This window comes from Ursus maritimus, unplaced genomic scaffold, assembly GCF_017311325.1.
Source record: "Ursus maritimus isolate PB19 unplaced genomic scaffold, ASM1731132v1 scaffold_33, whole genome shotgun sequence".
NCBI classification, from domain to species: Eukaryota; Metazoa; Chordata; class Mammalia; order Carnivora; family Ursidae; genus Ursus; species Ursus maritimus.
This window is the reverse complement of record NW_024425897.1, coordinates 23701999-23716368: the sequence shown is the minus strand read 5'-3', so window position 1 is coordinate 23716368 and position 14370 is coordinate 23701999. Positions and strand designations below refer to the sequence as shown.

The window sequence follows — 14370 nt, the reverse complement described above, 5'->3', positions numbered from 1 at the left end:
TTGAACTGCACAAGTCCACTTAATCCATGGATTTTTTTCTGATAAGTACTGTACCGTAAATGTATTTTCCTTATGATTTTCTTAAGGACACTGTGTTTTCTCTAGCTTATTTTATTGTAAGAATACGGTATATCATACCTATGACATACTAAATCTGTGTTAATCAACTCTTTATGTTACCGGTAAGGCTTCTGGTCAACATAGGCTCTTAATGGTTTAGTTTCTGGGGAATCAAAAGTTTGACGTGGATTTTTGACAGCGTGGGGGGGTCGGCACCCCACCCGTGTTGTTCAAGGGTCAACGTCACTGAAACACTCACTAGCTTCACACCGTGGCCGTTCCTCTCGACTGGCAGACAGGCCTGTGGAGACAGGTTTCCAGCTTGTGGTTTCCAAGGCGGGACACAGGCTCGGAAGGGGACAGGGACTTGCGCACAGACACGACGCAGGGCAGAGGCAGGCCAGAGCCACGCGCAGCCGTGGCCTGGAACAGGCAGAGGGGCCACCGATTATGCTATTTCAGCTAATGGGCTGGTCCTCACGGAGAACTTGGGGAGGCAGTGTCCAGGCAGAAGGGAGCTGAGATGGGGAGCTAGAATGGGTAGGAGGTGGTTCCTGAGCTGCCGTCTGCTCCCGGGGCCTCCCCAGGGGGAAGAAAGGTGTTTCGGGCACCCCACCCCACCCCAGCCAGAGAAGAGGCGCACGCTGTCCTGGCTGTGAGTCCCTGACAGGAGGGAAACACACATCCAACGGAGAAACTGTAGAAAAAGCTGGAAGAGAGACGAGTTAGCGAAGCAGGAGATGCCAGCGTGGCAGCGGCCGGGGGAGCACCGGTCGGGCTGCGGGGCCAGGGACGGGGCCGGTGCCCCCAGCACCCCGACGGCCGCCTCCAGCCCAGCAGTGCCCCAGGCTGAAGTTCTCAGACAAGCAGAAGCAGGAGCGGTGGATGCTGACCGCTAACGGGGCTGTCCGCTTGTGCATGTTGAAAAGAGTCAGCAACATGAGCTGACGGGCGGGGGAGCAAAGTGTGGTCCATCCGCACAGGGAGGGAGGCTGCAGCGTAGAAAGGAGAGCACCACTGCCACTGCCACACCGCGGAGCGAGCTTGGCAATATGGCGCGCGGGGGGCGAAGCCAGACACAGAAGACCGCACGTTGAATGATTCCATTCTGGGAAATGTCCAGAACAGGCAAACCCATAGAGACAGGAAGTGGATCGGTGGTCGCCAGGGGCTGGGGGAGAGGGATGGGGAGCGACTGTGAACGGGCACAGTGTTTCCATTCGGGGAGGTGGGAATGTTCTGGAACCAGATGGAGGTGGTGGTTGCACAGCGTCGGGAATGTACTAAAGGCTACCTTAAAGCGGTTTAAATGGTGAATTTTATGTAACGTGAACATTATCACAATTTTTAGAAAAGGTCAGGCTGAAACCCCATGGGTGTCAGTCATGTGTTCATCCTGCTACGGAAGAGGGGGGCAGAAGCAAGCACGGGGGCGTATATAGGCCAGAGAGGCACGGGACCCCCCAGCTGGGCCTCCCCGCGCCCCCCAGTCCCTGCGCTCCAGTGGGTGCTGAAGCCCTGCTCCCTCCTCCCCAGAGGACCTGTCTGACTCAGAGGAAATATTCCCCAAGGACATCACCAAGTGGAACTCCAATGACCTCATGGACAAAATTGAAAGCCCTGAGCCGGAAGATACACAGGGTACCCAAGTTGGGGCGGGAGGTGCTGCAGGGCCTGGGGAAGGGGGCTGCAGGGACCAGGCCCCTCCTCTCTGACCCAGCTCCTGTGCAGTGCTGGGCATCGGGGGTGGGGGGGCGGTACCCAGGGCCTCACTTGTCAGGGTCACTGCCTCTGTCCCGTGGGCCTGGGGCTGCCCGGCTGCCCCTCTGCTCACAGCACCCACTGCTTCTGTGTTGCAGACGGTCTGTACCGCCAGAGCGCCCCTGAATTCAGGGTGGCCTCCAGTGTGGAGCAGCTGAACATCATCGAGGTGGGTGCCCGTGGGGGAGAGGGCCAGGGGCTGTGCCGTGGCCCCCCGGCCTGCAGGGGGAGGGGGCTGAGCTCAAAGGACGGTCCCGTGGGGTTGTAGAGGCAGAACTCGGCACCTACCGCCTCACATCCTCACTGGCCTAGGCGCCATCAGAGAGAGCCCTGGGGGCTCCTTTACCCCCTGCCCCGACATCCCTGAGAACCAAGAAGGACTGCAGACGGCCCCCAAAGAAGGCCTTGACCCAGCTCCGCCCGCGGAAAGTGAAAGGAGAAACTTGTAAATTCCAGACCACAAAACAGATGTTCACCTTGTACCCAGCCTTTCCGCATTTGCTGAAGAAAATCAGATGGAAGGGGAGGAAGCGAAAGCCGTCTAGGCAGATGTGAGCGGCCATCGCCCCACTGGGGCCTTGCAGGGCTCTCAGTGTCCAATAAAGCTGTCTTGGTAGAGCGCCTGTGTCCGCTTGGGGGGTTCTTTGCACGGGGCTCACGCCCCTTCTCCTCCTCCAGCTGTGGGCGGTCAGAGCTGTTTGCATTGGGGGCAGGAGCCAGGGCCGAGCGGGCTGTCACACACTGTGGTCACCGCACTGCTCTCGCCTCAAGCTGCCCGAGGAGGTGGAGACGGCACCTCCGGGAACTCGGGACCCCCTGGGGAGCTTGGACCAGGTGCTGGGAGGAGGAGCAGCATCCCCACCACCCTCCCCAACTTGGGGTTTTCTACTTTGGGGTCCGAGGTCAATGTGGGCTTTTCTAGAAGGCAAACCAGGACAAGGGAAGTTGATTTCCAATTGCCGGTTAATGGCAAGATAAAGCAGACGGAGCCCCCTCCCCACCTAGGGCGCACACAGCTCTGACGGCCCCTCAGGAGGGACAGAAGGGGCCCCGGGCTCTAGATCTGCGTCGGGATGTGCATTGGAACCCAGCACCAGTTCTGGGGCACGGCCATCCCGAGTCAGATCCCTTGGCTGGCAATACCCCCCAAACCGGAGCCTCCTCTCCCCGCCTCGTGGAGGGCGCACAGCTTTATGGAGACACTGACAGGGACCCCCTGGCTCTCCAGAGCTGGCCCCATGGCTCCCAGGCCCACTGCCATATTGCACCTCCCATGGGGTCTGTTCCTACAAGGTTTGAGTCTCAGGTGGGGTGTGCCCCAGTATTAGGCACGAATGGGAGGAGAGCCGTGTCTCCAGTTGGCTTCTGGGAGTCCCTAAACAGTCCTAGCCTCCAGTGCTGGGTCTCAGGAGATAGGCACAGGCCTCTCACTGCCCACCCTTGCCTGTCCTGGGTTTCTGAGGGCCGCTGGACTCTACCTCCCTAACGGGGTGATGGTGAGGCTGCCCTGAGACATTCCTTCCTTGAGCCCTGCGCCTGGCTGTGTTGTGTTGATAAGCCCTTGAGGCAATGTGGCTCCTCCTGGCTGCTGGTCTGGGCGGTGGCTGGCCCCGCCCTGCCTGGGCTGTGCGTTCATTCCTGCCCAGGCCGGCCAGGGGTGGGCAATCCTCATGTGGGGACTGAAATCATTCCCACGCTCTGCCGGGCGTGTGTTCTCGCCCAGGCCCTGGGGCCCACAACTGGCCAATGACCAGCCTTCTCTCGGGAATGAGGCAGCCCCGTCTTGCCTAGCCTCCAGACCCCGTACAGCCCACCAGCCTGCCTTCCCATTCTCTGCCCTGGGGCTCCTGGGCCGGCGCATTATCCCTGTGTTTCCTGGTGGCCTCACCAGCGCCTGGGAGCAGGGCCTGTACCGCCCCCTCCCCACCGGGCTCTGTGTTGACACTTGGGTCCCACTGCTGCCCCCCTTGCACACCATCCAGTGGCCCAGTTCAGGGCCAGTTGTCCCAACATGGGCCTTCCAGATGGCTTCAGGCCCCCTCCCCTACATGCTTGGACCTAATATGGGCATGGCAAGTACTCACCAGTGGCCTCTCCTGGGCCCTGGTCCTAGCTCCCGCAGTCACACACCAGAAGTTAAGGTGGAGAGAGGCCCCTGGGGGTGGGGCCACAGCCGGGGTTGGCAGGAGAACACTGAACTTGTGGCAGAAGCTCTGGGTTCCAGTCCAGCTTGGCACTGGTGTGCTATGTGACATTAGACAAGTCTCTTGGTCTCTCTGGGCCACTACCACCTCAGCTGTAAATAGAACAGTCCCATACCCCGTGCAAATGTGTACAAATCTCGGGTTTCACTTTGACCTCACATGCAGGCCTGACCAGCAGGAGGTGGGTTTCTTAACCCCTCCCAAATTAGGGGGTTTAGACAGGCACACCTGCATTCCCTCCCTGCTCTAAGATGCTTGGAGACCATGTTGGGAATGAGAACACAGGCGACAGAAGAGAAGCCCCATGTAGATGAGGGAGAGCTCAGAGCTGCAGGCCCAGTGCCCAGGGTCCCCACCCGCCGAGGCTGAGGCTGCCCTGGCCCAGGTGCACGGAGGGCAGGCAGGCTCCAGAGGCCCACATAGGATGGGCCCATGCCTCCTCGCCAAGGCTAGAAACTGCTGCCTGGGCCCCCTGATGGGAAGTGGAATCTGTGTTTTGGACGCTCATCCTTGGCCCCGGGCAGGCTGGCCAGTGGGAGGGAGCAGGGCTGCTCATGGGAAGCAGGAGAGGGACCATCTCGGCCTTCGGGGGGGGGGGGGGTGGCCAACACCAGGCCCTGTAGCCGAGGAACTGAAATGGGGCTTCAGAGAGGGAGCAGTGGGCCAGATGGGCCTCCCCCTGGGGTGACAGGGTCCCAGCAAGGAGCTGAGTCCCCGGGGAGTTGACGCCCCACCAACCCGCGCAGGACGAGGTCAGCCCACCCCTGGCCGTGCCGGCCTCCAAGATCCACGTGCTGCTGCTGGTGCTGCACGGAGGCACCATCCTGGACACGGGCGCTGGGGACCCCAGCTCCAAGCAGGGCGACGCCAACACCATCGCCACCGTGTTCGACACCGTCATGCGTGTGCACTACCCCAGCGCCCTGGGCCGCCTTGCCATCCGCCTGGTGCCCTGCCCGCCCATCTGCTCTGATGCCTTTGCCCTCGTCTCCAAGTGAGTGCAGAGGACCCAGCCCACCTACCCCAAAGCACGTGGCCCCGAGGGCCAGGCTATCCCCCCATGTCAGGACGCCCATCTAAATGTCCAGACTTACCATCCAGCCCGTTCTGTCCTGACGTGACAAAACCTATGCAGATGGGCTTACAGAGGAGGGGCCTGGGCCCAAGCCTGAGCCTCGGTTGCCGTGTCTGCGATGTGGGGATGTTGACCTGACCCTGAGACACAAGGCCTTCTCCCCGGCCCCATTACCCAGCGTTCCAGGGCCTGGCCCAGAAGCAACCCCATGAGGTTGGCCAAGTCACAGCTGAGGCTCCCAGGTGGCCAGCCTGCTGCTCTGGTCGGGGAGAGGGGCCTCTGGGGCTGGGCTGAGGCTGCCTGCTCTCCCCTGATCGGGCCCCCTCCCCCAGCCTTAGCCCCTACAGCCACGATGAAGGCTGTCTGTCCAGCAGCCAGGACCACATCCCCCTGGCTGCCCTGCCCCTGCTGGCCACCTCCTCACCCCAGTACCAGGAGGCAATCGCCGCAGTGATTCAGCGGGCCAACCTTGCCTACGGGGACTTCATCAAGTCCCAGGAGGGCATGACCTTCAACGGGCAGGTGAGTCCCGGGGCAGGAAAAGGGCAGACAAGCCCCGCAGGGCAGGGGGTGACGGCCCCTCCCTAGCTGGCACCCCAGCAAGCAGGGTGGGCACTCAGGCCTCTGGGTCCTCTCCGCCTCTAGGTCTGCCTGATTGGGGACTGCGTCGGGGGCATCCTGGCGTTCGATGCCTTATGCTACAGCAACCAGCCCGTGTCTGAGAGTCAGAGCAGCAGCCGCCGGGGCAGCGTGGCCAGCGTGCAGGTACTGGCTTCCCACAGCCCGCAGAGCAGGGGAGCTGCAGGATGGAAACTGTGTCAACCCTTAGCTCCAAACCTCCCCGAGGCCTGAGGGAAAGGCAAGGGAAGGGTGCACGTTGCCAGCACAGGTGCCCAGAGCCGACGGGGTGGGTGCATGGGGCAGGTGGGTGCACGGGGCTGGTGAGCAGCTGCAGCGGGACCAAGCCTGGAGCACGAGGCCGCAGTGGGACCAAGCCTGGAGCACGAGGCCTCAGCGGAGCAGGGTCTACACTGCAGGGAGCCAGGGTCTGGTTCCAGGAGGTGCAGCAGGCAGCCCCTCTGAGCTTCCCAGCAAGAGAGGATCTGAGGTTCCTCCACTGCAGAGCAGCAAATGGCCTGAGGGAGGGAGGCAGGCAAGGCAGCGAGATCCGTGAGAGGTCACAAAGACCCAGGTGGCCAGTTCAGGCAGGAACGGAAGCTGTTGGGACTCAGCCAGCAGCCTGCGGGGACAGAGGGGCCACCGGGGGACAGGGCTTTCCCCTCTCCGGTGTCAGTGAGAGGCCGGCTGGGCAGTCGCCAGTGGGCCTGGAGTCGGGAGGGAGAGCACTGAAGCAGGGCGCAGGCCAGTGGCCACCGGGCAGTGAGCCTGCATGGGGCTGTTCCAGGACACTGACCTGCTGTCCCCCGGCACCCTGGTCAATGCGGCACATGGCGGCAGTGGCAGCGGTGGCCTGGAGAGCAGTCGGCACCTGAGTCGCAGCAACATTGATATCCCCCGAAGCAACGGTGTCGAAGACCCCAAAAGGCAGTTGCCCCGAAAGAGGAGTGACTCATCCACCTACGAGCTGGACACCATCCAGCAGCACCAGGCCTTCCTGTCCAGGTGGGTGAGGCCGGCGGGGCCCAAGGGTCAGACCATGAGACCCGTGGCCAGGGGAGGAGGGGGACTCCCAAGAGGGAGGGATGCCTCAGAATTGAGGACGTGAACGAGAACGTGAACCAGGTCGTGCCGATGGCCGACGTGAGGGTAGTGGGGTGCCAGGCTGGGCTGTGGCTCTTTGGCCAGGAGAAAGTGGCTTGTTGGGTACCGCTGGGGTCTTGTACACTCCAAGGACCATCTTGAGCCCAAGGGAACAGCTTGTCCAGGGGTGGGGCAGAGCCAGGGGCAGAACCGATCAGGGTGGCTATTCCAAAGGCAGTGGCACCCCGAGAGAGGTTGGGACTGGTTGTCACCAGAGGGGTCCCAGCAGGTACTAGGCAGCCACATCTGCAGGCCAGCTCAAGGACCAAGGCTCGTTTGGGCTTGACGACCCCTGGGGGGGTCTTCCTTTGGGAGGCTGAGGGCAAGACAGTGCTGAGAAGAGGTGTGGTGTGACCTCACGAGGCCCCCCATCTGCAGCCTCCATGCCAGCGTGCTGAGGAATGAGCCCAGCTCCCGCCGTTCGAGCAGCTCCACCATGCTGGACGGCACAGGGGCTGTGGGGAAGTTTGACTTTGAGATCGCAGACCTTTTCCTCTTCGGGTGCCCGCTGGGGCTCGTCCTGGCCTTGAGGAAGACCGTCATCCCTTCCCTGGATGGTGAGAGCTCTGCACGGGCAGGGCAGGGTAGGGGGTATATGAACTGGGTAGAGGGTCTCAGTGGACCCCTGTCACAAGGCCATGGCCACATCCCAGGCCCCTTCCTGCATCAGCCTCATTTCTGTCCTCCCCAGCACAGGCTCACTGCTCTCCCTTGCTCCTACTCCAGCAGCTCAGTCTCTGGCCCCCATCTCTTGACCCCTGCTGTTCCATTTAATCTTCAAGGCCCCTCTGGGAGCTGAGGTCCAGAAGGGAAGGGGCTGCCCTGGTATCAGATGGACACAGATCCAGTCTCCCAGGCCCAAAGTCTTCCCATAAGGAAGAGATCAGAAGCCAGGCACCCCCAAATCCTCCTAGGTGCCTGACCTCCCAGTCCCAGAAGGGCCATGGCCACCCTGCTCCAGAGACCCTCCTCACGGCCACAGGGACAGGGAGGTGTGACATGCCGGCTGAACAGCCTGTCAGAGCAGCAGTCCCTGCAAGGTGACCCCAGGATCAGCCAGTGTGGCCCAGAGAGCCCTGATGTCCTTACAGGAGCCGTGCAGGGCCCGTGTTACATCCCAGGTTACAGAGGGGGAAACTGAGGCTCAGAGAGGCATGGACACTTGCCCAAGAGCAAGTCAGAGGCGGCTTATATATAAGTGGACAGAGACGTAGGGACAGTGACATATGGCGACATCATCTGTAATCGAGAGACACCGGAACCACTGTAAACATTGGTCCACGGAGGGGGGCTGGCTGGCTAAATCCTGGCCCGGCCCACGATGGAGGATACGCGCAGTGGAAGATGGGTTAGGGGAGCTTGCAGGGCTGAAATGAAGGTCGCCCACGTTTTTGTGTTAAATGGGGGTGGGGGGCGGTTCAAAAAGTATAGCACCTGTTCCTATGTGTGTGTGTTTAAAAGTGAGATGTCTACTACTGCTCTTGATGCTTACGTTCACCTGATCGCCCCAACAACCATGACATGCTCGGAGTAGCAGCCCCATTGCACAGCCCAGGGCTCCTCTCTGCTCAACTTAAAACAAATTTGGTTAATAAACGGACAGATACCAAAGCACAGAGACAGGTTTTTGGATGCCCACCCCCCACTCTAGACCCCGCTTCCTTAGGGCTCTGCCATCCCCCCCCACTGCCCCCAGTTTTCCAGCTGCGGCCCGCCTGCCAGCAAGTCTACAACCTCTTCCACCCCGCGGACCCGTCTGCCTCGCGCCTGGAGCCGCTGCTGGAGCGGAGGTTCCACGCCCTGCCGCCTTTCAGCATCCCCCGATACCAGCGCTACCCGCTGGGCGACGGCTGCTCCGCGCTGCTGGGTGAGAGGCGCCGGGGCCCCTGCCGGGCGGGAAGGGGCGGCCTGCACTGAGCTCCTCTCGGAAGCTGGGTACCCGGTATAGGTACGGGGGTGCGTCAGCCCCACACACCCCAGCAAGGGGGTCAGGGCCTCACCCCAGGTGCCAGGGGGCAGACTGGGACGAGGACCCCCTCCCCGCTGCCCGAGGCAGAGCTGTGTGGGGACCCATCATGGCAGTGGGCGGCAAGGAGGTCCAGAGCAGGGTACTTGGGTGAGGGCTGCGCATCACCCACTCGTGGCCCTTCCCGGGAAGCCCCCATCCTCCTGCCCTCGAGTGTGTCCCGGCGTCCTGTCACGTCCTGGTCTTCAAGGAGCCCCACGTGTCTGTGTCGGAGGAGCGTGTCTGGACTGCCCACGCGAGTGTCTGTTCTTGTCCTCTCTGTTCTCTCCCGTCTGCCTCCAGTCGAGACAGTGCAGAGAAACCCCGAGCTGGTCCTGGAGGGTGGGCCCCTGGCCCCTCTCCCCCCAGGAGACGGCTTCCTGGAAACCAGTATCCCCGTTCCCGCGCTCACCTGTCAAGATGGGCCCCGCCCGAGCCCGGGCTCTGCTGAGTGTGTGTAACACCCCCGTTCGTGGTGGCGTCTGCTTCGCTGGCTGACTGCTGGTCCTCAGGGACTTCCCATGCCCTCCTTGGCCACTTGGAGTCTGTGGGACCATGCTGTCCCACAGAGACCAGACAGGACAAGTCCTAGGGATTGGTCCCTGGCTCCTCCTCTCTGCACACCGAGAGCCTAGGAGCCCAGAGGGAGGAGCAGCTGTGCGGGGGTCACCTAGCATGGGTGTCAGTCCAAAGGCTCCATCTCCCATTTGTGAGGCTGGTGGGGGCAGCCAGGAGATGGGGTGAGGCCTTGAGCCTCATCCATCCGGCTCCCCTACAGAAGCTTCTGGTCCCAGCGAGGGCTTGATTCCAGAGTCCCACTCCTTTCCTCCCTGAGGGGGTTCAAGCACCTCATGTACCCCATCTGCACGTGGGTCCTCTAGCCGAGCCCCACTCTCCCTGCTCTGCCCTGGCCTGGTTGAACCCTCGGCACCTGCCTTTGTCCCCAGACACCCATTCAGGGCTGGCTCAATGTGGTCCGTGTGAGGGATGGGGGGGGGGGGGGTGTTGCCTCATCCTCAGTGCCCAGCATTGGGTATCCCCCAGAGACCACTTCACGCCCTCCTGTTAGCGCCCCTCAAACCCAGCTACAGTGCTCTGCGAGTCAGGCCCCGCGAAGGTGAGCCCGGGAGGCTGGGAGGGCTAGCTAAGATCAGTGTGTTGGGTCAAATGGGTGGCCGGGGGGGGCGTGAGCCTGGCTGCCTTGTCTCCCTGCCTACTGTGTCTCTGTCAGTCCGTCTGTCCGTCCCTGCCCCAGCCCTTCCTTCTGTCCCGCCTCAGCTCTGTGCCCTCCCTCTCAGTCCTGAGCAGGCAGGCCCTGGCACGCTTGGTCCCATCCTCACTGCCAGCTGCGCTCAGAAGCCACCGCTCGCCTGCCGCTGGAGGTGTCGGCCGCGGCTTCAGCCCGCCCAGCCCAGGGCACGCTGGGCCCTACCTCCCGCTGCTCAGGGGGCCGGGGGCCTGCGCTGGGGGCCCCTCTCTTACCCACTGGTCTCTGGTCTCTGTCTACCTGCAGCGGACGCACTCCAGACCCACAACACAGTCTTTCAAGAGCACGCGGCCCCCTCCTCGCCGGGCGCAGCCCCCACCACCCGAGGCTTCCGCCGAGCCAGTGAGATCAGCATTGCCAGCCAGGTGTCGGGCATGGCCGAGAGCTACACAGCGTCCAGCATTGCCCAGAGTGAGTGCAGCAGCGTCCTGGGCCTGCCCTCCCTACATCCTCCCCTCTGTCCTAGTAGGGGGTCTGCACTACTCCCTCCGGACAGTTGGCAGTGTCTGGAGACAGCTGGGGAGGGCACTACTGACTCGAGGTGGATAGTGACCGGGGTGCTGCCCAACACCTACAGTGGCCCCAAATGTCCAGAGAGGACTCTGGAGGGAGGGAGCGTTCGAAGCGGTAGCCCAGCGGGGCCAAGTCCAGGTGGGAGGTGATGGGCCTGGGAGGAGGGGTCCTAGCCCCGGGGGGCTGGTGCTCCCTGAGGAGGAAGCTCTGGGCTGTTTCTGGACCAGCAAGCAGAACCAGACAAGCCAGATGGGAGCTGAGGGGAGCCGGGGAGGTGAGATCTCACTGTGGCCGCCCCTCCGTGGCCTCCTTTGCTGCTTGGCTCCTCAGAAGCTTCTCAGCAGCTGGAAATGGAGCCCAGGTCACCCCCTCTCAGCCCCCAAGGCCATCTGCCCCCCCATCCTCCCTCACCGTGTGATTGGCTGCCTGTCTGGCTGAGCAGGGGTGCCTGAGCCAAGGCCGGCATGAGTATCCTTCCGTGAGGAGGGCCAGGGAGCCTGGTGCTCTTCCCAGCATCCTTCCTGGCCTGTGGTGGAAGCCTGGTGGCCCCAGCATGACTGACCCCTTCCCCGTTGTTCTTGCTTCTCAGAGGCCCCGGCTTCGCTCAGCCATACCCCCAGCGTCAGGCGCCTGTCTCTGCTCGCCTTGCCCCCCCCACCCCCCACTACCCCGGGCCCCCACCCGCAGGCCGGGCAGGCAAGCCCCAGCCTGGAGCGGGCCCCCCGCCTCCCTGACTTGGACACCAGAGAAGGTACCGGGCGTCACGTGGCCTCCATCCACACACGCTCTCCTCCCCTAACTGGGGTCCCTCACCGTTTCCAGGCATATCTCACCGTCAGGCCCTGCCCGCTGAGGCCTAACCAGGGAGCTAGAGGCTTGGGCTGGGAGCGCTCAGATCCGGGGAGGAGGCGGAGGGGTTGGAGTTGGCCGGAGTGAGGACAAAGGGGCTGTCTGTGTGGCAAGCAGGCTGTGGGCAGAACACAGGAGAGCCCTGACCCCCGTCAGGCACCACTTTACTGAGCAGCAGCTGCGTGCAGCCCTCAGAAAGGCACTTTCTAACCCTTGTCTGGGGCTAGGGCGGTTTCCCAGCCCCGAGTGGGAGCCAGGATTTACACCCAGGCCTTGACACTTGGCCTGCAGGCTCCCAGGTGCTGAGGGGACATCAGGCCTTGCCCTGGGGTTCACCTGACAACGCCTGTCACTGGCCTGAGGCCTGCAGGGCAGATGGGGGCCAGGAGAGGCCTGGAGAGGACAGCGACAGGGCCCAGGGCAGGGGGTCAGCAGAATCTGTGACGGGACCAGGGATAGTCAGTCCTGCCTCCAAACCGGGAATGTCCCCTCCCCCTAACTCCACATGCTCCTTCCTCACAAGTGCATGCTCTCCATGGAGGCTGCCGGCCTCATCCCCAGGCCTTCTGGCTGCTTGCATGCTCTCCTGGAGTCCTGCACATTCCCTGCTCCCTTCGGTCACCCAGCCGGGGAGGAGGCGGCTCGCTTTGGCTGCAGCCCTTGTTTCCTGGTCGGAGGAGGGTCTGGTCTCCGAGCTGAGCCCAGCCTGCCGGGCCTGGCAGCCCTCTGAGGGGCAGTCCGGTCAAGGCCCTCCTCCTGGCAGTTGCAGCAAAGTGGTGGGGCCAAAAGCGGATTGACTACGCCCTGTACTGCCCCGACGCCCTGACAGCCTTCCCCACGGTGGCCCTGCCCCACCTCTTCCACGCCAGCTACTGGGAGTCAACGGATGTGGTCTCCTTCCTGCTGAGACAGGTACCCTCGGGCCCACCGCCAGGAACCCCTGGGCCTCACACGAGGACCGAGTCACACCACCACTGATATGGCCCCATTCCATAGATGAGGAGGGCAGTGGGGGCTCCCCTGAGCCCACAGAGCAAGCAGGATGGAGGAACCCTCGCAGATGTTGGGATGGGGTGAATGTATGTGCACATTCATGAGACGTGACTTTGGGGGGACCAGAGGGTGGACTGTAGTGGGTTGAAGAGTGTCCCCCGACCCCTCGCAGGCTCCCGTTTCTGGCTTCTAGGGCCACTGGCCTCCCCCTCCTAGAACAGGCAGCCACAGGCTTGAGATTGCCCCATGGCCTGCTTCTCCTCCTCCCAGGTCATGAGGCATGACAATTCAAGCATCTTGGAGCTGGACGGCAAGGAGGTTTCGGTGTTCACCCCCTCAAAGCCAAGAGAGAAGTGGCAGCGCAAGAGGACCCATGTGAAGCTGCGGGTGAGGGGGCCCCACATCTGTTGTCCTGCTGAATCCTCACAAGACACCCTGTTATAGACGAGGAGACCGAGTCACAGAGACACGTGCTATCTTTCTTAATCCTCAGTCTGTGAGGTTGGAGCTACTCCCCATTTATAGATGGGGAGGTGCACCAAGGCCATGTAGGTCAAGGGGCTGAGCTGGACTTGAACTTGGGCCATCTGGCTTTAAGCCCCGTGCTCACGCACCAGGCCCAGGAGATCCTAGCCATCCTTCCGTCCCCTAGCCTGACCCAGCCTCACTCCTCCTGTTCCCAGAACGTGACCGCCAACCACCGGATCAATGACGCAGTCGCCAACGAGGATGGCCCGCAGGTTCTGACGGGCCGGTTCATGTACGGGCCCCTGGACATGGTCACTCTGACCGGGGAGAAGGTGAGGACCTGGAGAGGTTGCAGGAGCCCCTGCCTGGCCTCCCGCTGGCTGGGGAGTGGAGGCTGGGGAGGCCAGGCACCCAGCCCCTCCTGACCGGCTCGCCTGGCTCCCAGGTGGACGTGCACATCATGACGCAGCCACCCTCAGGCGAATGGCTGTACCTGGACACGCTGGTGACCAGCAGCAGCGGGCGGGTCTCCTACACCATCCCCGAGACCCACCGCCTGGGTGTGGGCGTCTACCCCATCAAGATGGTGGTCAGGTGAGAGCCTCTGGGGAGCGAGCAGGCCGGGTCGGCCACCTCCGGGGCAGGAAGAAGGTCTGGCGGGTTCTGATGTGCTCCCTCTCCCAGGGGAGACCACACGTTTGCAGACAGCTACATCACCGTGCTGCCCAAGGGCACGGAGTTCGTAGTCTTCAGTATCGATGGCTCCTTTGCTGCCAGCGTGTCCATCATGGGCAGCGACCCCAAAGTGCGGGCCGGGGCCGTGGACGTGGTGCGGTGAGTGACCCCGAAGGGCACGGTGGGCAGGCTCAGGGGCAGGAAGCTCCTGGAGGCCAAGCTGGGGAGGGCTTTGGGACACTTGGCAGGGGCTCACCGAGTCAGCACTGCCACTAACTAGCAGCATGACATCTTGATGTGGACGCCTCAGTTCCTCACGTGAGCAGTGGGGCTCGCAGCAAAACCAGTTACACCTGCCGCGGAAGGCACCCTTGGGGACCAGGCGGGCTGGCTGACTGTCCTCACAGTTGCTGCTATTTCTACTGAGCCCGATCACAGACACACTCTCCACCGGCCCAAGGAGAAAGTGGCTGGGCAAGGAGACGGGGTGGTCCAGGAGGGAGGCTGGGGCAACCGTGGGACACCCAGGCCTCCCCTCCCCACACCCAGGCACTGGCAGGACCTGGGCTACCTCATCATCTATGTGACGGGCCGGCCTGACATGCAGAAGCAGCGGGTGGTGGCGTGGCTGGCCCAGCACAACTTCCCCCACGGCGTGGTGTCCTTCTGCGATGGCCTGGTGCACGACCCACTGCGGCACAAGGCCAACTTCCTGAAGCTGCTCATCTCCGAGGTGGGT

General features: G+C 62.7%; 1 protein-coding gene across 3 annotated transcripts in view; it reads left to right on the top strand.

The window, feature by feature from the left end:
- Positions 1-14370, top strand: part of PITPNM2 (phosphatidylinositol transfer protein membrane associated 2) — a 106126-nt gene that overhangs the window by 85301 nt on the left and 6455 nt on the right. Inside the window, exons 8-24 of one of the 3 annotated variants that reach the window (XM_040619997.1) lie at positions 1597-1701; positions 1920-1990; positions 4772-5019; positions 5433-5622; positions 5746-5865; positions 6506-6723; positions 7240-7418; positions 8558-8728; positions 9170-9319; positions 10380-10544; positions 11236-11397; positions 12259-12407; positions 12759-12875; positions 13172-13288; positions 13402-13550; positions 13641-13790; positions 14181-14364. In XM_040619997.1, coding sequence (XP_040475931.1) covers positions 1597-1701; positions 1920-1990; positions 4772-5019; positions 5433-5622; positions 5746-5865; positions 6506-6723; positions 7240-7418; positions 8558-8728; positions 9170-9319; positions 10380-10544; positions 11236-11397; positions 12259-12407; positions 12759-12875; positions 13172-13288; positions 13402-13550; positions 13641-13790; positions 14181-14364 — 2645 coding nt within the window. Of the gene's footprint in view, positions 1-1596; positions 1702-1919; positions 1991-2133; positions 2440-4771; positions 5020-5432; positions 5623-5745; positions 5866-6505; positions 6724-7239; positions 7419-8557; positions 8729-9169; positions 9320-10379; positions 10545-11235; positions 11398-12258; positions 12408-12758; positions 12876-13171; positions 13289-13401; positions 13551-13640; positions 13791-14180; positions 14365-14370 lie in introns of those variants that run through there. The other 2 variants (XM_040619996.1, XM_040619995.1) reach the window with 2 other exon arrangements.